The sequence below is a fragment of the Tenebrio molitor genome, chromosome 1 (genome assembly GCF_963966145.1).
Source record: "Tenebrio molitor chromosome 1, icTenMoli1.1, whole genome shotgun sequence".
Taxonomy (NCBI): domain Eukaryota; kingdom Metazoa; phylum Arthropoda; class Insecta; order Coleoptera; family Tenebrionidae; genus Tenebrio; species Tenebrio molitor.
The window spans coordinates 34126626-34150792 of NC_091046.1; the positions used below are offsets into that span (position 1 = coordinate 34126626).

Genomic DNA, 24167 nt, shown 5'->3' on the forward strand with positions numbered 1-24167 from the left:
TCGAGTGCGCTTGCGCACGATTAGGACACTTGTCACGAGTTTCATAATGGCATTTCGATCACGTGTGATATACGACGTTTTATCTTACAGGTGCAACTATTGCAAAAATCCAAGAAATGCAGTTTCATTCAAGTAAAATGACAGCTGTCAAATTTAGTCACTTGTGAGTGATTTATGTCAAGTTAAATGGCAACTGTCAAATTAACTCACTAGTGAGTACTTTATCTCACTTGTGATTAAAATTTGACTTCTGTCACCGAAAACAATGGTCTAAGGTAGCTCAAAAACTCCACCTGTAAGATAAAAAACATTAAAATATTTATTTCGACGTTATACTTACATCACCGAATTTAAAAAAGTGAGTTTCTTTTTTGATATTCTAAAAATTATTTTCTTATTATTTTTTTAATACTAAGGGTAATTGAAGTCTTGCTATTGCAATCATGCATAACTCTTCAAAAATATTACCTCGATTATCTTATTGTTATTATTTACAATAATTACAACAGAAGTAAACATAGGTACAGAATAATTCATAAGTTCATTACCCTTGATAAAACTTATTTCTACTGCAATTTCCTAATGCATTTGAATTTCTGCTATCTCCTGTTGTCACTGCACTAATTAATAGTCCGAGAGCTGATGACGAATTTGGAGAAGGTATTTTAGGCAATCAGAAATTAAAAAAAATGTACTATTTGAATGTTAGTGAATCTGGAATCGACAGTCGCTAAGGGCGTTTGCGGTTATTTTACTACTGCGCAGCATATGAAACTTGCAAAAAATTTATCCCAAAAAACATACTTTAGGCAACTTGAAATTATACTGATTTTTTAGTTTAGCATTTATAGATTACAGAGATAAAAATGCCAGATTATTTGGACGGTTTTAAAGTACAACCCGACTGCCCCAAAGTCATTTTTTTAGTATACGCAAAAAATATACTTTAGACAGTCTGAAATTTTTATGGCAGATTCATTAATTGATATTAAAAATATGTGCAAAAGAGCCAGACTAATACGAGGGTTTTAAATAATAACCCGACGCGAATAAACATTTTAAATAAGTGCGACAAAAAAGTCTTATGCGTATACATAGGTACGAGAGAGATAGTTTATCGATGTCTGCCAGCAGTAGCTAAGGAAGCCCTCGGCTCCGATAAAACTGTAACTATTAATATCTGAGAAAAATCATCGAAAAGGTCAACTTTGTTTGTAAAAAATGCATATTGTTCAGTACTTTACTTATGTTGACAGCTTTTCATCTCCTAATAATGACGTTATCAATATTTTTTTTCAATGACAAGTCCCACTTTTTTCTCCTTTTTCTAATAGATCTTCTCACTACCTATAAAGGCATTCACCGTCTTTTTGGGACCGAGTTGGCTATGACCATCTAGTGATTTTGTTGGCAGTACCTCGGTGATAACTACATTCCCTAAAGGAAATTGACACTTTTTGTGTTAGGTTAGGTTGTTTTCAAATTAAGGTTATATTTTCTGAATAGGTACATTGTTGCCGGATCTCTTAAATCTGGTTTGTCCTTTTTAAATTAAATTAAATCTTTTAATAGAAATTTTTTATCGTAATAAAATTATTTTGGCAATTTTGTTGACTGTTCCTTTGACGGAAATTTAAATTATTTTTACACACTTAATAGTTTTTTAGTTTCTTACGAATATTAAAATAATAAATCTGGCAATGCGGTGGCAAGAAAATGTCGAATAGACACTGACAGGAAAAAAAGTTGTATCCGTTGCATCACTGAGTCAGTTAGTCCAACATGAAAAGAAAAAATCATGGCCAACTCGGTCCCAAAAAGATCGTGAATGCCTAATAAACACCTAAACTACAGTTCTATCGAATTTATTCCGAACTTTACGAACTAAACTAATTTTAATATAAAAGCCGTAAATTTATTAATGAAAATTCGAAAACTATTATTTCTAAACATAGCAATTTGTTTCTGTTAATCTGAAATTATTGATTTTTTTTCATATGTAACTTTAATTCAGACAATATTCATTCGCATATTGAAGCAAATTTTTAATATTAGGTAATTAACATCACATTTATTTAGATAGAATATCTAAGCAGACATATGTATAAGCTCTATAGTAAAGAAAGGCGTTGCTGAAGAAAAGATTTGTTTAACAATCTATTAAAAGAAACGAGCCGGGGCCGCCCTTAGCTACTGCTGGCAGACGATAAACTATCTCTCTCGTACCTATGTATACGCACTTATTTAAAATGTTTATTCGCGTCGGGTTATTATTTAAAACCCCCGTATTAGTCTGGCTCTTTTGCACATATTTTTAATATCAATTAATAAATCTGCCATAAAAATTTTAGACTGCCTAAAGTATATTTTTTGCGTATACTAAAAAAATGACTTTGGGGCAGTCGGGTTGTACTTTAAAACCGTCCAAATAATCTGGAATTTTCATTTCTGTAATCTATAAATGCTAAACTAAAAAATCAGTATAATTTCAAGTTGCCTAAAGTATGTTTTTTGGGATAAATTTTTTGCAAGTTTCATATGCTGCGCAGTAGTAAAATAACCGCAAACGCCCTTAGCGACTCTCGAATCCAGATTCACTAACATTCAAATAGTATAATTTTTTTAATTTCTGATTGCCTAAAATACCTTCTTCAAATTCGTCATCAGCTCTCCGACTATAAGGTCATACTAAACACTCATGATGCCATGTATGAATTTATATTTTATAATTTGACGGTGTGTTAAAGATATAGACACCGGCATTTAGTAGGTTTGGTGGTTTGGATAAGTTGTAAATAAATTCTTATGTGATTCCAAACTTTAACGTAGGTATAATTTAATTAGTCGGTGTACAATCGATACTTGGGTAACTCCAAGCAAACATTATTTACACTAAATATTTAATGCATTGACGACGTATCCTTTAGGACAGTCCATAGTGGGCGATTGGTAAATTTATGTGGAAAATACTACCTATATTATTCAACGAGTGAGTAACAGCTATTAGTCGCGATTAGAATACTACGACTATGAAGAGATTGATAAATAAATAAAATAAAATAAAATAAGTTTCATTATTAGACAAACTGAAAGTCAAAATATGGAGGCGAGACGCCGGTAATTATATTGATCAGCACTGCCCTATTACTTAATAGTAATATCCGTAATAGTGTATGTACTCCGGCAAAATTGCCGTGCCGCCAGGTGGTGGAGGGAAATAACCTACAGTGTTGTACAGTAGGAGTAGAAACACTTCTTTTTCATTCTTTTTTAATTCTAAATAATTGAGATTACAATGATAAGACAATTTGAGTTTAAAAATAACTACATATATTGATTTAAGTAATTTTAATTTATTGAATTACAATAAGTAATACTGAATTTAGAGTAAACTCGGGACTTCTTTGGAGTTCAACTCTATTTCGCTAAAAGTCGAATACAAGATATTAAAGGATCTGTTGAAACAAATAAACGATAAAGCAAATCCTCGGGAACATTATCTCGTATGAAATTGTCGGAAGTACCGGTAATCCTGATGCCTCGCTTCTTGCACATCTTTAGAGAGCTGACCTATTGGCAAAATTAGATTTTCCATCACTTCAGCTCGTGCATGACATTCACTAATAAAGTTCTAGGTACATTTGAAGTATCATATCATAATGATGGAACGCCCACAGTATTCACAAAATATTACTTGAAGGATAGGCTTAAATACTTCTATAAGATTTTCATTTGTTCTTGTAACTTATCAAACTAACTCTGGTTTACTAAAAGATCTACGCGCAATGTGTCGATCATTGGTGGATTCATTACAGCTAACAATATGCCCAGTCTGAAAAGTACATTTTGTTTTTTATTTTCACTGTATGAAGCTAAATTTTCATTTTGTATCATTTTTGCAACATATCTTCTCTCGTTCGAATAGTTACTCCAACGTGCTGCTTATTCTAATTTTTCAGTTGAATAAGATTGTAACAAGTTTTCTAGAATTCTCCTTTTTTTTAGCGCTTGCCAAGTTTAATAATTTTTTTGTGTGAATGTGAATGTTATCCTGTGACACGTTCCAGCGACATGAAGAGTTACCAAAAAAAAATCATTTGCTGGCAACACTCACGGTTGTTAAGGAAGTTTTAACACCCCGCATTTTTTCAAAATTATTATGGGTGAAACGTCACTTTGACAACGGAATGAAAATTTTTACGACTATTCAATTCACCTGTTATTTTTCAAATATTAACCAATAAAATAGCAGACATGTACTTTCGTAGCCTAGCAACAGAAAATTCCAGCGAATATTCCACTCGTGAAAATATAACTGACTATTCCACTAGTGGTCGAGGTGAATATTTTAAACAAACCTTGATTATTATTTTTATTCAAAGAAATTATTACTTTCTGACGAAGTTAACTGAACAATGAAGTCATGTGTAACGCAGATTTGCGAACTAGCTTTGAAATTTTTTATTTTAATCATTGATTTGGTTCATTGAATAGTCTGTCGAATACAACTCGTAGTCAAAGATAGTAGAATATTTTTCCGATGGTATCACTTATGGTCATTACGCTTTTGAACACCATTCGTGCTACGCACTCATGGTGTTCATAAAGCGAATGACCATTCGTGATACCACCACAAAAATATTCGACAATCTTTGACTACTCGTGGTATTATAACTGAGTATTTTTATTGCAATCGACTAAAAAATAATGCATTGATACATGGAGGAAAACAATATTTTAAACACATTGCTGTTGCTGGACTCGGCTTTGCCGCGTCCAGCTACATATTTCCAGCAAATCGTCCGAAATATTTTCTTTTACCTAAATAACTGTTTAACGTTAACACACACATACATACTATTGGAGACACGGAAAACTGGGCAGATGTGTCATTCAGTTGTCAAAATTTCTAAACCATACCTTAACTACTCATAACCAAGCTTAAGTTAATTTGACAGTTTTTTTGAAAATATCAATTATAATGACAGTAAAGGTGCATTAACATTGACACTTTTTGAAAAGACAATAGCAGACTGCCCAGGATTCCATGTCTCTCATTGTATTTTGGTAAGTTGCAAATGACAACTAGAACTGTTATTGTACCAAGTGATGATGATGATTTTTTACATGGTTTAGTAGCTGCCGTTTGTGTGATCTAGAAATTAGAATTAATAATAAATTTTGCTTAATATTGACCGAAAAGTCGTTTTCACAAAACAGTAAATTAAAATTAGACCTTGGTAAAAAAAACATTGTGTACAACAAACTTATCATATGAGACAATGGCTCTTGTCGCGTATAGGGCGTTAACTACACTTTGTTTTCATATAGTTATTCTATCTAATCAAAGACTTCAAATTTTTATTTTTATCCACCTAAAATTTACGAATGACCCCGTGTGCGGTCTAGTTATGTAAAATAAAATTCATGAAAATGGACTTTTAGCGGAAGCTGTTCTTTTGATAAATAAAAACAATCAAACAACTGTGGAACTCGGAATTTTCAATTCAATTCGACCAGAAACGACGCCATTCCAAATCCCATTACGTATATTGGAGACCGATATTGGTTTGTGTTCTAATTCTAAATTCACCTTTGCAGGTTCCCGATGCAGGTGGATTCAGGTTTAATAGAAGTGCTCTCACCGTCTCCGGCCTACTATCCGAATTTAGATAAGCTGAGGATCACGCTGGGAGATCCCCCGGAAAGAGTTAGGTGGAGATCTAAACAGAACTTAGATTTCGCATTTCTCATGTCTTACTCGCAGCCTAAAGGTCAGTTACGACGTGCTTTGACACTGAAAGAAAAATCATCGATCATGTTCACAGGAACGTTTTATTTGCAACTTGAAGACGATATTTTAGCCAAACCCAATTACGTTACCGAGATGAAAAAATTCGCTATAGAAAAAATTGCAAGGAAAGAGCCGTGGTTTGTTTTGGATTTTTGCCAGCTCGGTTTCATCGGTGAGTTTTTGTAAAGAATTATAAATGAAGCAGGGGAAGTTTACTGTCCACTTTATTGCACTTTCTGGGGTCAATTTTCTTTTCTCCTTTTTTATTCATTCATAAAAGATGTATGTGGTCGTAAAAAAAAACTTTTAGGTTTTCTTCGCTCACGTAAAACAATACAAGGGCTTAGCTCAAATGATTTATTTATCGGTTGACTATTAATTTGGGTTTCTCTTACAGGAAAGATGTTCAAAAGTGCGGAACTTCCGTGGCTCATACAGTTTTTCCAGATGTTCTACAACGACAAGCCGGTTGACTGGCTTTTGGACCATCTTATCTTCACTAAAGTTTGTAATTGGGACAAGAATAGCGTGAGTATTGCCGCTTGGATTAAAGTGCCTTTTTATTTTTGTCTTTACGTTTGAAAAAATATATAAATTTATAATAACGTCTACATTTAACCTATGTGGTCAGTCTGAATTACATAAATTGACTAAAACCAGCCAACGTGACGCTAACAGTAAACAACATAATGCTTCCGTTGGTGCCATTAATTTACTGATGTGTTCGCATAGTTGCTGGCAGATAACAGCGGTACTCAAACAAAACAAAAACCACAAAATCTCTTCGTAATGATTTTGTAACAATAAACTGCCATCAGTAGAGAAAATGAGATTATATTGTGTTTGGGTCACATTTAATTATCCACTACCATACTCACAAAAACACTTTTAACAGATATAATTTCCTTTTTTGTCTTTAGTTTTTACTATAAAGGAACTCGGATTGCAAAAGATTAAAATGCAAGAAATATAATCCATATCTGTAAAATAATAAATGTATGCTGTATAATATATAGATTTTTTTACTAATAGCTTCATCAAGTCATCAATTAATACAACACAATTAAAAACATAATTTTTAATGGAATTCAAAGTTTATTAAATAGTAATTATGTGATTATTAAATTATGGATTCAGTCTGGAAAGTTTCCGTGTAGAATTTTCCACTGATTAAACATGATGTCAGAAGTACCTGAAGTGAAAGTGTATTCGTAACCGTATCCAAATTAATCTTGTAATAAAAACAACTGCAATAAAGTGAATCTGGCTTATTGCAATTTGTACGTTTGTCTCAGAAATAACTTTTTTAAATCTACAAAAATTAAAATCTTGAGATCACGCATATAAATATAATCTACAAAAAGAGATGAGAGGTAGCTGTGGAAAACAAAACTAGTGAAAACGTGCTCTAACAGTTACGATGAAGCGAGATTTTGCCGAAACTCAACAAAGATTCTGTGTAGTAAACCTAGTCCTATTTCAAAAATAGGTCAAAATTGACAAGTGCCAGTTTTTTAGGTTACACCGCACGATTGCAAAAATTTTGTTTTCTACTGTCGCTCCTTATCTCTTTTTTTGTTTATTTAATTGTATAGGTACAGGGCGTGAAATACCAGTGATAATAAGCCCGTCGGAATTGAAAATGCAACCCACAATACATTTTCAAAATTAACGTGAATATTTTAATATCGTATTGTTTTAAAATGAAATTATGAATCCAAGATAGCTTTGCTTTCAATCATTTTATTTGTCACAACTGACATTTATGAAAGTTAAAATACAAGGATAAAAATGTATTCGAACATTGAAAAAACAGACATGATGAATGTGATCAAAATGCCTCTACTGTTGCGCATTTATGCAGACTATGACCATTTTTCCAAAAACTCTTTTTTTTCACAAATATCTACGTTAGCTTTGCAAATGTATTGTGGGTTGCATTGTCAATTCCGTCATTCGGGCTCATTATTATCACTCGTGAAATACTCTATGTACCTACTGTCGCGAGCAAAACATTATGGTCGTCAATGTCATTTAAAAATTTGGTTAAATTGTCACAAATTAAAACATTTCCCTGCCCACGTCAACAAAGTGTCAAAAAATTAATTAATCATTGGCAATTATTGTCATACAACATGATGATAGGTTATGATATTTATGACCGTTTTACAATAGAGCATTTTCAATTGTGTCAAAGCATGATTTTGACGACCGGTTTTTTTGCTCGCGACAGTATATAATGATATTTTAAAATATTTGATAAACATTCCACCAAGAGTTTGACGAAACTTCATTTATTTGGATCGATAAGTAATTTAAAAAATGCATTTAAATGGTTTTACGGAAAACCACAAACACAAAATACCCGATGTTTCATAAAAAAATACCAATTCTGTGTCATTTCCGGGAAAATTAAACGTGATAAATTTAATTCTACTGATGATATTACATATTACATATTTGCATTATTATCATCAAAATTGTTTGTGAAGTTTCTTTACTTAATGGAAAATTGAAGTAATGTGTGAAATAAAAAACCATTAGGAGTATTAGTTTATATTTAATGATAACGCCGCAGCAGCAGAGCAATTTTACAATTGTTGTAACTTAAAGCTCATTCATCATCCAGGTGTAGTAACTACCGTTAGCTAATTATTATTAATTATGAAAGCGATAAAAATACAGTTAGTTTGATTCTTTTTATTATGAGTAAATGAACAAATGCGCGACACAATACAATTTTCCTAAAAGAATTCTAGAAACATTGGATTCCTTTTATTCGGCTTCCAGGAACAAAACAAAAAATTGCACAAATTAGTTCTGATTGTCAGAAGTTTTTTTTCAATTTAACTTGTTTCGAAACTTTTTTAATAAAATCAATTATTTTTCTTTGCCACACGACTCCCTCGTTCGTGGCTGCTGGTGACTTCGAACGTGTGAATGTGAACAAATGATTCTAGTTTATTGTTATTTTTTCCGAAATAAAAATAAATGTGTTGCCACAAATTCACACCGCGTTTAAATTAAATTAATTTGTTTTTATCTGTGCTATAAAACACGGCACTTGCATAGTAAATGTAACTCATATTTTTTCAATATCTTGCTGAATTAAAAGAAGTCAAACAAAAATTTTAATCTATCATTTACACCGCAACGTGTTGAAATCTTAAATAGTATGAATTGATCAATAAAAATTCTGTTTAGAACAGGCAATTTACAACGACGTATTGAAGTGGGCATTCTTGACTACCTTGATCGATCACCTTTAGACAACTAATAATTTTAATGTGTAATACGTTTTAGTCGGATTCTTTTTTTTTGTAAATAAAAAGATTTGGGTAACTTCATGTGCATGTAGTTGAACGTTTTTGATTACCTAACTTAATATTCTCCAGTAGGTATGCATAACTAACCGAAAATGACATAACTGTAGTAACGTGTGTTCAAAAAAGAAAATGTAGTCAAGTGGCCTGGTGCTTGCGTATGTTTCCGTTAACGTATTGCGTCGCTTCATTAATTGTTAAATATTTGGTGGACAAAAAGTGTACAACGAAAAATTGGAAGGTGGACGACCATCAATGCCAATTTCAACAACCGTTAAAAAAGTTAGGGAATAGGGAAATAATGCAAAATGAACCGAAGACTTTAATTTGTCATTTATCACAACAAATAAAAATATGATCAAAATGAGGTTGTGCATTTGAAGGAGATTTGTCAACTAAAAAGCGAGAAAAAGAGAGAAAATCACTGCCTGCTTGACCACAAATTGATTTGAGCACTCGTTACATCGTTAAACAAAATTCCACTTATTGCGCTGTTCATAATTATTTCCGATTTAAAGCAAATCATAATTAAAGATTTCAGCATGTCAAAAACAGAAGTAATTACATCGTTATATCCTTTTATGTAGCATGAAAATGTTCATTTGAGCGCACACGGTTCGTGAGTGATCCAATTAAAAAGATATGCTCTCTTATTTTGTCGTGCAATAACAATTCATCAGTTTTATTAGTTGAGAGTCAAGGAATTTTTTTGTTAAGCCCTGTGTGGACCAAATAAATAAAACATGAAAGCTTTTGCCGAGCAAAGTGGAAGCGGCATGTGTCGCAAAAGCAATTATTTCGAGACTTCACAAGTAAATAAAAGAAAATTGCTTGTAATATCTCAGCGTGCATTGTCATCCATAAAGTTTGTTCATGGTTGGTTGCAGAATTGTAAGAGGGATAAGGCCAAAATGTGGGTACACTACAAGCCTTCGCTTTTCCAGCATATTGGAACACATTCCTCCCTCAAGGGAAAAGTTCAGAAGCTCAAGGTAGGTGCCTCAATATACTTCACTGAACGTGTTTTACATTCATAAAATTATTGCGAAAATATTTACTGAAACAAGATTTAAAATTGTTATTCTACCTGTTAGCATCTGGTAGCGTTTTTCATACAGATAAGAATTTTTGAGACGCCAACAAGGCAACGAAAGCTGCTTATTTTTTTTATTTTCGTCGCTCTACCGCAATTTAACGTACCGTTTTACAACGGATGAATTAAATTAAATTTGAAATTCCTTCTTTTATCTTTAAGCCATCTCATTTTTGCTTTAGGACAAGCAGTTCGGTAAAGTGGCACTGTTTTTTCCCCACGGCAACCCCGACGCGGAAGTCGTCTCAGGAATCAAGCATTACAAACAGTACACCTTGGAACGGGCGTATTTAGGAGAGACATTTTTTTGGGGACTGCTTCCTTCCCCAGGCGACCAACTCATTTTTAAATTCACCACACCGATTTGGGTAAAAAGGTAAGAGAGAAGCTTGTCTCGAGAATTGAAAGTTATTATACTGTAACAAACAACCGTTTCAGGTTCTTCTTCAGGAGCGGCAACGCAGAACATCCTTCAGATAAGTTCTATAATACCACAGTGGAGGTGTTGCCTGCTGAAGCGAATCAATACGGCAATTCCTTGAACGTGACAAGTGATGGCTATATTGTTGTGGGTGAGTCACGTAATGCACAACTCAAATCCCTTTTATTTCTCTAGCCACTGCAGATGCAATTCCAAAGATTTCTTATTACTAGTTTCACGTTCTGCATCGTTTTCACTAGATTACATGGTTACAAGAACTTGTACTACCATTTTTTAAGCCGTGACGAAGAGTTGCACCTAAAGTTCCGCCAAGCACAATTTTATATTACATAAGTACCAATTTTTTCTCTTCATGACTTGTTTCTCCCATACATCTTGAACAACATTGGAATATATTTTTCTCAGATTAAATGATCGATTTCATTTTTGCGCAAAATTTTATAAATGACATGATTAATTTTGACATTCATGTACATTTAAATATCGAGTATTAATTATTATTACACAAAGAAAATAAGAACACCATTTTTTCAATTAACAATTGCTGGTAGACAGATAATGCAGAAATGTCACTAGAAATAAAAATCTTGTTTACTTTTTTTGTTGTTTGTTATTGTGAATCGCATAATTAATCGTTCTGTCCTATGTACGCTGTCAATGCTTTATTCATTTGTTTTCATTGCTCTGACAAGGCAAACTTGATTTTTCGAATTGATAAACAAATTCAATTTTTAAAATTCCAAAGTCAAATAGCTCAGACACTTTCGTCTGTAACTTATCACTTTTTTTACATAGACGTACCAAAAAAGATGTCCTCTATGTGGTTCAAATGCTAAAATTTAAAATTTGTCATGTTAAAGACATCATTAATAAAGCCATCTGAACTTTTGGCGCAAGCACCCGGTATATTTGCATATTTGTAGCAAAATTGTATGACTCATAATTAATTACGTTACATGAAAGTTGGTGTCAATTCTCCAATGTCATTTATTGCCATAAAGATAACATCCGAAGTTCGGAAGTCATCTAAAAGCAACACACGTTCTCAGATTCAACCCTAAGCTTCGTACGCAGTAGCAAAGTTGACCTTAATTCCGTGGTGGTCCACGGTCAACGCTGCTCTTTTGAGCAAGTTGTTTTTGATACAAATTGTTTTCACAAAGGACACAACCTCAAAAGCGATTGTGTAACGGTAACAGTCTGAAATCTTTCTGTTGGGTTCTCTAGTTTGATCTTTTTGTCAAATTGCACTACGAAAAATGCTTCATTTTAAAATAACACAATATACAGGTGTCTCAGCTAAGACTTTCGAGCTTAATAACTCAGTTATTTTCCAGCGGATTTTTGTGAAATTTAAAATGCAGATATTTTAGACGGTGAAGAATAAAATCCCATTAATGCAATCACACAAGTCTTAAAAACGTAATTTTTACATGCCTTTTTAAAATGTTGAATCAATTAAGATTTACATAAAAAATTGATCGTCAATAAAAAATGCTGTAGGGAAAATCTCGTCCGTGAAAGACGTCTGGTTTGCAAGAAAAAAGCAAAAAACTGTGTTAAACGTGGCTGCAAATGCGAAAACGTAGACGCGTATGAAACAAACGCGCAATTTTGCAGAATTTTGGTCACCCCTTTTTTTAGAGTATTTTCAATAAATTTTCACAATTTGACGTTTCTAATAAATCGCGCCCAATTTTGACAGACTTTAAAAGGTGTACAAAATGTTGCTTGGCTATTATACTTGGGCCAACCGGGCCAACCAACAGATATAGTAATAAAACCGCCCCCTAATCCCCGCGTATTTTAAATAGCAGCTTCCAATTGGCTTATTCAAAACGTGCGCCGATTTTCGAAAGCCTGATGTAAGTGATGTACGGTCGGTGGACAAATAAAACTGGGACACTTAAAATTTAATCTATGTAAATCAGACCATTGAATTGTCAATATATTTGTCAGTATCTATAGAATATGTCATACGAAAGTTAACCTATTTGTGACAAAGCCGTATTTAAACGATGCAAATTTGTAAAGTTTGACTTATGTGATTATGTCATTTTTGTCCCAGTTTTATTTGTCCATCGACTGTACATCCACAAAAATTACTTGACGGCATCCGGCATCTCATTCGTTTTAACCTCGCTTCGGGAGTTTGACCACGTGTTTATGTTTATGTTTGTTTGTTTTCCTTGGCATTTTTCGATTTGTATGTATTACAAAATAGTTTTTTTTAAGACTTATAAGAATGACAAATGGCAAAGAACCTGCTTCATTGTGAAACAGGCTTCGGTGTATATCGTTCTACGCAACTAGGCCACATCCCCTTTTTTTTATTACTATATCTGTTGGTTGGCCCAATCATCAATTGTTTCAAAAGGTAACTGCTCAAATACCTTCAAATTTTACATTAAATTTTTAACTACAAAATCTAATCTTTTCGTTGAATCGTTGTTTTTGTTCGTTATAAAATTTATTTTTTCCAACTTTATTTTTTTTTTCTCAAACATTTCCTTATGTAAGATAACAAAATTTTTATACTGTCATTTAGACAATTAAAAGGCCTATCAGAATCAAGAAAAAAAATAGGGGGTTTCTATTTAAAAAAAGTATCGATGACGTCATCACTGGAAAACAAATGACTGCTTGGAATTTTCTTTGATACTAAAACATGTATTTTTATAAACTAAAATTGATCTGTCCAAAGATTTTTTTGAAAAAAAAATTGTTTAATTTTTAAAGCTTGTTTGACACGATGCTAAATTTTGTAGAAAATTTGTTAGAAAATGAGAGAGACCCTCGACAGGACCAATGAACGATCAGGATCATAGTCTGTCTTTGTCAGATCCTGACCGTTCATTGGTCCTCTCTCATTTTCTAACAAATTTTCTACAAAATTTAGCATCGTGTCATACAGCCTTAAGGAATTTATTCCATACTTTTGCCGCTCACTGTATAATGGCAACAAAAGCGTTTCGATTTTTGATTGCTCATATCAAATAAATCAGTGCAAGATTTATACAAAATCGGAGCTGGCTGACATATCAATGTCATAATAAAATTTCAAATTTAATATGTACATAAAATGAAAATCCGCAAAATTATTGGTGGATCAATTTTCTTTTAATAAATGTAGAATTTAAAACACTCGAGGATTTGCAGCAAAGACTCGTGAACTAACGATTTTTTTAACGTGAACAACTCTCAGAAAAGCTGAAAAGTAACATTATGAAATGGCAATTAAGTTTTCAGTGGCGGCGTTAATCTCCTAATTACCAAGACATGCCGACAAAACGAGCGTGAGATTTGTGAACAAGTTACAAGAATTTATTTTCAATGGTTTACTGCCTACTTAATTGTTTGTGTCTTTAAATCAAATCTTTACAAATTATATTCCTAAACGAAGATGATTATAGAAATTTTGGTAATTGTTCACTTTAACTACTTCTGGAATTTTCGCGTTTTTTCTGGCTAGACACCTCAGGACGTCCTCCTACATCGTTTCCCACCAGTCAAACCTTGTGCAAATGAAAATTTTCCTTATCCTTTAGTTATACTCAGACTTGGCGCGACCTTGACACGACCTTGAAACACAACAAGAGAGAAAAAAAAAAGCATTTGCACAAGGTTTGAATGGTGGGACACGATCTAGGAGGACGCCCTGAGGCTGTCAAGCCAGAAAAAACGCGAAAATTCCAAAAGTAGTTAAAGTGAACAATTACCGAAATTTTAAAATTTACTAAATGTTAAACGATAGTGTAGAATGAAGAAATCAATAACGAAAATCTACCAGGAATTCCTTCTCAATAATACATGTAACTACGTTAAGCAAGTAAACAACATCATTTTTAGTAACTAATCTTCTGGATAATCAGTAACATGAACAGTCTGTTTACTGTTTACACACGCATCTGACAGGAAATTATTATCACGCAACATGTACCTACTTGTAAGCTACAAATAATCAAGATCACTTCTGATGTTTTTTAAAATAAAGGTATTCATTTACAACGCGTTGAAATAGTAAATAAAGTACCCAACCATAGATATTATACAGAGTGTCTATAAAAGAACATATATCAAGAGTCCTGTGGAACTCGAATATAATTGATTTTTTCCGCTTTGTTGCATATTGTGGTACCAAATAGAAAAACAGAGGTTATGTAACTTCATTAATGACAGGTTCTTTGATTTTTACAATAAAAGCAATTAAACGCCTTCGTGAGGCAGCAATCCATACTCCAACCTTTAGAGGATGCAATTGGGTTTCTACAAATGCATGTAGATTTTCTGAACTCCATATTCTATAGTTTTGTGCTTCGTCAAAAAAAAACTGATGTCTAATAATAACACTAGTTTACAAATAATTATTTTTTTTATATACCTTTTATCAAAACCTTGTTTTCATGTTTAGTTGCCTTCTATAAAACACAAATGATAGTCAAAATCTTTTTATCACCTCACAGTTTTTTGCTAAAAAATATATTTCTGCTTCTCTGCACGAATGCCTGCGATTTAAAGTTCATTGTTTTAAGACATCTGGTATCAGAAAGTGTCCTAAATTGTACAAAATGTATAATAGTAGATCGTGTAAATTACCTTCTGATCGTTTTTGTTGCGTTTGTGGACAATTTATATTTGCAAAAAAAGGAAGACCTATATCAGAAGCACTGAAATCAGGATATCTGCATTAATTTGGTTTTGCAATAACAAATCAAGAGAAGAAATGGGTTTCACACGTTTTTGTGAAAGCTGCAGGATAACTCTAATACGATGGGTATCTGGAAAAAAAATGCTTCGATTTGGAGTGCCAGTATTTTGGCGAGAGCCCGTGAATCACGAAAACGACTGTTATTTATGCATGACACGGACATTAGGTATAAATTCCAAAAACAAACATAAAATTCTTTGTCCTGATGTTCCATCTGTCACAAAGTCGATTCTACATTCAGAAATCCTACCCCATCCTGTTTGTCTTTGAAAGAAAAAAATGCTTGGATATCTTTTAAAAATTTTGACAAAGGATTTTTAAGAAATAAAAAAAATGACTAATATGGGGAAATTGTCCCGCAATTATTGCACCCATCACTAGATGGGAGTAAATATGTCTCTTAAAATACATTTCCTTCACTCGCATTGGGACTTCTTTCGTGAAAACTTAGGTAGCACTAGTGACGAGCAGGGCGAGCGGTCTCATCACGATTTGAATTTTTTTGGAGATCAGCACAAAGGCTTTTGGGATGAAAGTATGTTAGGGGATTACTGTTGGTCTGTTATAAGGGAAACTGATGCAGAAAATTATAAGAAACAAAGTAAAATAGGTCATTTTTGATTTCGTTGATTTAGGAATTACTCTTGTATTATTATTGTTAAAAATTAAATAGTTTTTTAACCTGACGTGATAGAATTTTTTGAATATTTTTTCTGAACTCAGTGCCCCAAAATCTACAAGAAATTACAATTTTCAGCTAAGGTATATAAACCGTGTAAACCAGTGTAATCTGCAAGCAAAGTTAAAAAATTAAATTGTTTAATTCAAGTGTTGTGTTTTGTGTGAATAGAAGTTCAGGTTTTTCTAAAGGTACATCAGCGTGAAGTGATAACTTCCTGAGGGATTTTTTTGAGCTTTGTTCCATTCATTGGAGTAAATCTTCAACAATTTCTTCATTCACTGGCGCTCTTCCTACACTTTTACCTTTTTCAATAGTTGCCACAAATCTATCCACAATCCTTCTGTGTGGAATTAATTTGCTTCCACGATGTTGTCATTTGGAAATTTTGCGAAAAATTGTTCCTTGCAAGCGTCTATAGAATAAACCCACTCTCCATTCTGCAGGATACCATTTCGGTAATACGACATCACAATGAAGGTGTTTTGCTCTAGCGATAAAACCATTGCGGTTTACCAAAAAGGTTGCTTATTACTTACTGTAAACATACGAAAATAAATGTCTTACCTTCGCTACTTCCTAACTTGTTTTTGGTATTCACAGTTCACACTAAGGGTATGTTGGAGCTACGATGAGCGATAAAAGCGGCGACAAGAGCGAAATGCCATGCTTTTCAAATGGCAATTCGCTCTTATCGCCGCTTTTCTTTTATAGACACTTTGTAGTATGTATGTTTAAAAATATTCACATTCAGAAATTATTTTGTTATTGTATATACAGGTGTTTTTTAAATGCTAGTACAAAAAAAAACTGTGTCATATGGAGAATCTAAAGAGTCCAGAAAACCAGAAAACGGTAGGGGTAAACTAACTCTGTCCATGCACATCCTACGCCACAGACACAATAATAGTAAACAATAAATTAAACCATAGCAACCTGACAATGCTATGAATAAAAATGCAATAAAATTATTATTGTTGCTTAACAACCCCAATTACCTTTTTAATTACCTTTAATTCAGCAGCGTACTGACAATTTTAACCAAAATTTAATTACATAAACATTTTTGTTTTATAATACAAAAATTTCCGATAATATTGCGGAATCTGGAAAAGTGCCCCGAATGCTTGCAGCGTTTCCACGTTGAATGGCAAGGGAAATCCTCTCGAAAAGGAATTTCTTTGATTTTGAATCGCCTGATTCCGCGATAAGTCGGTTTCCGATGACATTAATGAAATCGATGGCTTCTTTGCACCAAGGGCCTAAGGTTTCAAATGCTAAACCTTTAAACACGTAGTTTGACGAAATGATTGAACTATATTTGCTATGTTTATTTAATATATTTAATTTATTTTTATCTCGAAAACGAAGACTTTTGTTAAATATTTTTTTTTGTATGTGAGTTCTATGTACTCATCCTCACCTATTTCCAATCTTTTTTTACTAGCATTTAAAAAACACCATGTAAAGTAATTTCTGAATGTGTGTTTGATCTTCTCCACACATTATAGAAAGGGTTAATAGGTGAAGCTCTCTGTGATGTATACTTAGGTAACGGGAGCTGAAGTTATTAAATTTGTTGAAATGATGAAACGAAATTATCCGTACCCTAAAATTTAGTGTACCTCTACCTATACCCTACATATTTCGTTTCGTTCTTAGGCAAAGAGTTTTATAATCTACGTACAAATCTTCATATAGACGTTTTTAGAAAATGTTTGATTTTCCTAAATTTTTAGAAGTACAATGAGCGCGAGAAGTTTGGAATAATGGAAATATGTATATTTTCTTTCTCGTTGAGGTTTTAGAAAAGAAGTCGCACAAATGGACTTTTTCAGATTGTAGTGCAGGAATAATAAAAAATAGCGTATGATACACGTGTATAAGGGCCTTTAAAGCACTTGCGATACTCGTCGCCCGTGAAGCTTCCTTAATATAAACTTGTATCATAATATACTATTAATGTCAACAAACTTAAACAACTAATTAAAAATGAGTCCACAATGCAAAAAACTACTTAAATCAGTAAATAATTAAGGATTGGTAGAAAGAGATTTATTGAGTTGCCTAGGCGCCCGATTAGATTTTTTATTATTTTACCGAAAAAAGGACCCGGGATTAAATAAGGACAATCTGCAAAATGTTTGTTGCGTTTTCAAAACTGATTAGCGTACTAAGAAGAAAATGACAGTCAGTTCAAATATTTACTTTGATTGTTTATTTTTGTTGAAAGAAGATTTTTTTGTTTAAAAATTGTGTATTTGGAGATTCGTAGTTTGTTGATATTATCAAAAGAACTTTGCTGATATTGAAATATTGAAATTCAGTCATATAATGTAAGTATGTATCATTTTCTTTTTAAATAGTTATTATTTGGATCACTAGTCCAGAAAATGATATTTTGCGAGTGTAAATGATATTCCGTAGCCAAGGCACCTTAGCCGAGGCATCGCAACACGAGCAGTCGCAAAACATTTTCTGGACGTGTAATCCACAAAAATTTTCATGCCGACAAATTTAAATCATTTTTAAAAAGTAAAAAATGTTGTTTCACAGTCTAGGACTGGTTTACAAATCTATGAGGGGCATGATGACCAACTCAATAGTCCGGGACCAATGGCTTATCGTGACTTCCGAATCACTGTATTCTATTACAGCTTTTTTTTAAATTTCGCCCTGGGTCGGAATCGAAACCGCGACCCTCGCGTCCCTGAGCCGAAACGGATTCCCTTAGGCTATATTCTAAAAAGTAAAAAATTATTATTATGTAATTAATTCAACCAAAGTAACTTCTATGTCAAACTTTGTTGACATTTAAGAATCAATGCTACCAGCCCATTCTCTAGTGAATTTTTAACCAAAGTCACTAGGTTAAAGTACTAGGCCGGAATTTAACGTTACCGGCGGATTTTGAATCATACAAAACCGTCGATAACGTCCGGCGGCATGAAAAAAGTTTCGGTTTAAAATTGAAATTTCACTCCCACTTTGTTATCTTCAAAAATTAGTATTACCATATCAATTGATGTGATGCATCTTACATTGCGTTTATACACAGCACTTTGATAATTTCTTCAATAATCTGAAACTGCTCTACGCTACAAGAGGAATAACAATATAGTAGTTTATTTGACGAGTTTGTGTGTAAATTGGGCCTTTTTTGGCACGAGTGGGTCATTGTAAAACACGAGTGAAACGTTCACATACGAGAAAATTCTCAAATTCTGACAGTGTCGAAAAAAAATCTATTTTTTTTTTTTATTTAAAATATCGCAGTGCTATCCATCTGGTATTTTGTTATTTGATTTACTTACTCCTTTCCCAATTAAATAATTGAAGCCTGAAACTCTTTTACTTTATGATTATTATTTATGATCAATTGATCATCATAATATACCGGGACATTTTTTTAACATTGAACATAGGGAATAAGTATGGGCTATGTTTTAAAAAACACAGGTCAATGCATGTATGTAATCACGCAATCAAGGTAACGAAAATAAGTACTTGACAGATTAACAAAATGGTCAAGTTGTTTGAAGAAGAAATACACATAATGCAGTTATTCTATGCCAATCAGAGCATTAGAAATGTGCGTGACATTTCCAATGCAACACATGATAGACCAATTCCATCAATTGGAACAATTTTTAACATTATTTCAAAATCTCTGGTGTTCGGTATAGTTGGTTGCGTAGCAACTCACAATGCATTGATCTGTGTTTTTTTAAATTGAACATAGGGAATAAGTATGGACTATGTTCAGAGTTAAAAAAATGTCCCGGTATGTATTTATAAAAATGAAAGATAAAGAAATACGATAATGCCACTACATAAATTGAATATAATAAGAGTTATTGATTTTCGTTGATGCAGTCAAAAATAAAGTCAAAAACAAGAAATAAATAAGGACTGGAATAAATTTGCGATACTACATTACAATCTACAGTACATTTTTGTAGTGATTCAAACTTTTATTATTAGACAAGGTGACAAGGATGGCATAGTCAAAATCTATCGTAAAGTACCTAAGGTTATATTAACATTGCAAAAGCTTTTCAACACTCACTGATAGTTTTTGTCCATATTTCTCAGTGAGTAAATATCATAAATGTCAAATTGACTGAGGTTTTCAAAATTTGATATGGTCACCAATATAAAAAAAAGATATCAAGAACACGGTCAAAAAAACGAACTATTCAAACATACGAGTAAACACCGCCCACGTTGTTTTGGCATAATGGGGAGGCTATTATTTATTTTTTAACGTTGGACACACTGTTTGATTTTCGTCACTAAAGTGCCTGACATGCGAGCCTATCAAAATGAATACATATAACATGCTGAATTTCCCGCGATGTCTGAGTATTCTTCTGTTGCAAACTAGTAAAACTGACAACAATTCACTAGACATTAACGCTATTTATAACCTCAAACTTAGAAAAACATTACCTAATTGAACAGACACCTTTACTACCAAATTAAATGCAACATTTCCATGGCATCCCATAATGCCAAAACAACGTGGATGCATTTTACGTTAGAATAATTTTGTCCTTACTACTTTCTTTAATATTTCAACGATAACTATGACTACAATGAAATAAATACATAATAACTATAAATAATTAAAAACAAATTTTGTGGGTTAGCATCCCAGAGCAATTGGTAAGCCTCGTCATTGTCAACATGCCATTTTTTTATTCTTTTTTTTTACTAGGGTTTTGGAAGTTTGGTGTTACTGTTTCCTATTTGTTGATAAACGATAAACGTAACAATTGGATTTGCGTTTTCCCACATTATCAATATTTAGCAATTCTAAATCAATTATCCTACCACGATGTGAGGAAACACGGCATTCAATTTGTTCTTCTGGACAGGTTTCAATAAACTGATCATCCGATTGCTGCGAATATATCCAATCACCATTTTCATCGTGCAATCCGCTTCCAAACAAGCCATTACAATAAATATACAGGGTGTTTCTGAAATAGGTGCATTAATTTTAACTGGTAATAGAACTCGTCAAAAGGAACAACTTTTCTATCTACCATTTTGCCGAAAAACGATGTTTAATTCCAAAAAAAAATTGGAGAGATTTTTCACTAAAATAGCCCTACGCCACTAAATACTGCAATGGCTAATTGAGATCAGCGCTAATATGAAAAAAACATCCATTTTCATCAAGAAAACCTGTTTTAACGCCGAAATCGAAATTCAAATAAATCTACCCGTATAGCAAAAAATTCACTTCGTAAGAATCTGGTTGTTTCACGTTCTTAGGTAGCCTAGTTTTGGAGATATGAACGGTTTTAGGAAAATCTTCCTAGTTTTTTAAGCCATTACGTAACGTTTTTCGCCAAAATGGCAGAGAGAAAAGTTGTTCCTTTTGATGAGTTCTATTACTGGTTAAAATTAATGCACCTATTTCAGAAACACCCTCTATTGTACTCAGTAGCAAAAACCATTTTTAACAGTAAAGCGTGATAATGACAATTTTGTTTTTTTGACATTTAGTTTGACATATTTGAATTTGAAATCGGATATGCCAACAAAATTTAATTTAAGATATGTTGCCAAAAATTCAAACATAAAATAGTCACTTGCTGTAAAATATAACGGAGCCTATACTAGACACATTTATCCATGCCAGAGTAGAACTTTTTTTATTTAATGACGTTTCTTATTTTATAAGGAATACAGTTAACATATTTTTTTTAATAATTAAATTGTCATTAAGTATATTTCAACAGGTTAACATAATGTATTTGTTGATTTTGAAATAAAATATCGTAAATATCTCTTAATGGCACTTGAATTCTACATGCTGCAGTATGGGTAAAAATTATCGCTTTATCGAACAGTTAATCATTTTGGCAACACCTGCCTTTGTGAAAGTCCTATATCCTAGTTATAATCCCATCATTTGATGCAGATTTGTTGCGGGACGTCCATTTTTATAATACCGATCACCTCTACATTATCGCTGTTTCCCGATAATCACACTGTTAATCCAATTCTATTGTTAAATTTTGAAGCAAAAATTCGCTATGCGATAACAATTCAAACAACTCACCAAATTTCCTCGTTGCAAAATGATGCATAATGTTTATGAAATATCATTTCTCTTTGGTAAATTTCACTTCACTTACATCAGTCTGGGACATTTCACACTGACATCACCTGATTTACGTGACGAACGAGTACCTAGATTCGATTATTAACGTTTTGTTCATATTCGTCCGAGCAATAAACTGTTCAATCGCACTAACAAACACTAACATAATTACGGCTACTGACCTACAGAAATATTTATGCAAAATGTGTCTTCGAAAAACTGCTGTTGCATAATCTTAAATACTGCTCGTCAGCTACAGCAGGAAAACTGATAACCAGCATGTTAACACTTTCATTGTGTTAACTGAACCGTTCAATTTTATTATTACTGTATAATTTTTAACTGTTTTATTAATTCGATTATGTGACCTTGTTCATAAATAAGTGAAGTGTATAATCTGGAAAATGATTTATTATTATTATACATAGGACACCCCACTCGAAAAGGTGGCACACAAATATGAATGTAACAAAATGACACAATAAACATAAATCCTGTAATTTTTTAAAAATATCACGCTGTAAATATTTTTCAAAAATGTCACTCACAAAAATTTCATTATCAAATTAATCATTTTAACCAAAAAGTTGAATCGTTTTAGATATCTTACTCAAAATTTGATATTTATTTTTCTTCAAGATCTAACCAATTTTAGGTAACAGTACTTGAACTCAAGACCTTTACTGAATACACATTTTTTAGAAAATATCAGAACTAAAGATTTTTATGTTGAAATCGGCTAAATAAACTTGGGCAAATTTATTATTCACCACCTGTGGTTATACATCATATCAGTTATAGATCTAGTATACTGTCGTGAATATGAAATACAATTGCCAGGAAAAATTGTTTACTGAGCTAAGTTTGCAAACACAACTTAACCAAACAGAAACTCTATGAAACTACCGTGTTTGGAAATAGTAGTTGATTTAACGAGTTCCTGTGTAAATTGGGCTCTTTTTAGCACTCATCGGCTTTTAATCTTTAAACTGGCCCACTCAGGAATACTTTTTTTTTGTTCGATGAGCCCCTTAAAGGCTCCAAATCCAATAATTAGCTTGACGTTTCTTTTTGACAAGTTGTGACATTTATCAAAATCCGTTCACACAGGAGAAAATTCTCAAATTCTGCAGTGTCGAACAAAAAACTATATTTTGGCTAAAATTCAAAGTAGATTCAGACTTTTTTTTAAATACATAGCTGCTGTGTTCTTTAACACATTTTATCGTGTCAACACGAAGTGAAAGTATCACTTACAGACCCTTCCAAGCCAACATGCTTGGTTAAATATTTGTTTTTATTATGGGAATATTACAGTTTCATTTTCAGTGAAGATACAAAGAAGTAGCAAACTGTTTACATAACGCACATGTCCTCGCATGAGTGCATGTAAATTTGCGTGCAAGAATAATTGTACTAGAATTACATTAAGAAACAGCCAACGGAAAAGCACTTATTTGTTCAGGTTCGAGCTTTAAGAAATTCCAACTTGATGTTAAAATACAAAGCTTTGTAAAACGGTTCGCAAGAAAATTGCACCGTCGCACGTTACGTTTCAGTTTAGATAATTAAAACTCAGAAACTCACACATGCATTAAACCGTTTAAGTTGTCATGCAGAACGGAAAAAAATTACCTGTTTACGTTGCTGTAATTAATGAGAGCAACTGAGTGCAATGTTGGAGTTAAATTTTTATCCGTACACCTCTTCCATATCCGGGTTTATATGTGAAGAAATCCAATCGGTTAGATGCGTTTTCATAAAAAGTAAGTGCTGATAAAATTACGAAATAGAATAAGAAGTTTGAGAAAAACATGACATGCACAAAATGAAATGACAGATTCAGGATAGCGTGAGTTGATGAAACTTTTTCGCTTTTAACAAAAACAGTGTAGGACAATAGGGCGCTAAGAAATCGAAGACGTTTCCTCTTTTCTACACAATCCGCAACTTGTATTTTATAGTTTTTATAGACATTATCGAGAGAGAGCTCCCAGATTGCCTCGATCT

General features: G+C 32.7%; 2 protein-coding genes across 3 annotated transcripts in view; one reads left to right on the plus strand and one right to left on the minus strand.

The window, feature by feature from the left end:
* Positions 1 to 22282, minus strand: part of LOC138125941 (probable 3',5'-cyclic phosphodiesterase pde-5) — a 179148-nt gene extending 156866 nt beyond the window's left edge. The window contains exon 1 of the mRNA XM_069041527.1: positions 22116 to 22282. Within this exon, the coding sequence (XP_068897628.1) occupies positions 22116 to 22143 (28 nt within the window). The 5' untranslated portion in view covers positions 22144 to 22282. The remainder of the gene's footprint in view (positions 1 to 22115) is intronic.
* Mgat4a (alpha-1,3-mannosyl-glycoprotein 4-beta-N-acetylglucosaminyltransferase a) overlaps positions 1 to 24167 on the plus strand; it is a 96790-nt gene that overhangs the window by 61103 nt on the left and 11520 nt on the right. For both annotated transcript variants that reach the window (XM_069041663.1, XM_069041672.1), the window contains exons 4-9: positions 5602 to 5774; positions 5829 to 5966; positions 6192 to 6322; positions 10005 to 10109; positions 10393 to 10586; positions 10649 to 10782. In XM_069041663.1, coding sequence (XP_068897764.1) covers positions 5602 to 5774; positions 5829 to 5966; positions 6192 to 6322; positions 10005 to 10109; positions 10393 to 10586; positions 10649 to 10782 — 875 coding nt within the window. The remainder of the gene's footprint in view (positions 1 to 5601; positions 5775 to 5828; positions 5967 to 6191; positions 6323 to 10004; positions 10110 to 10392; positions 10587 to 10648; positions 10783 to 24167) is intronic.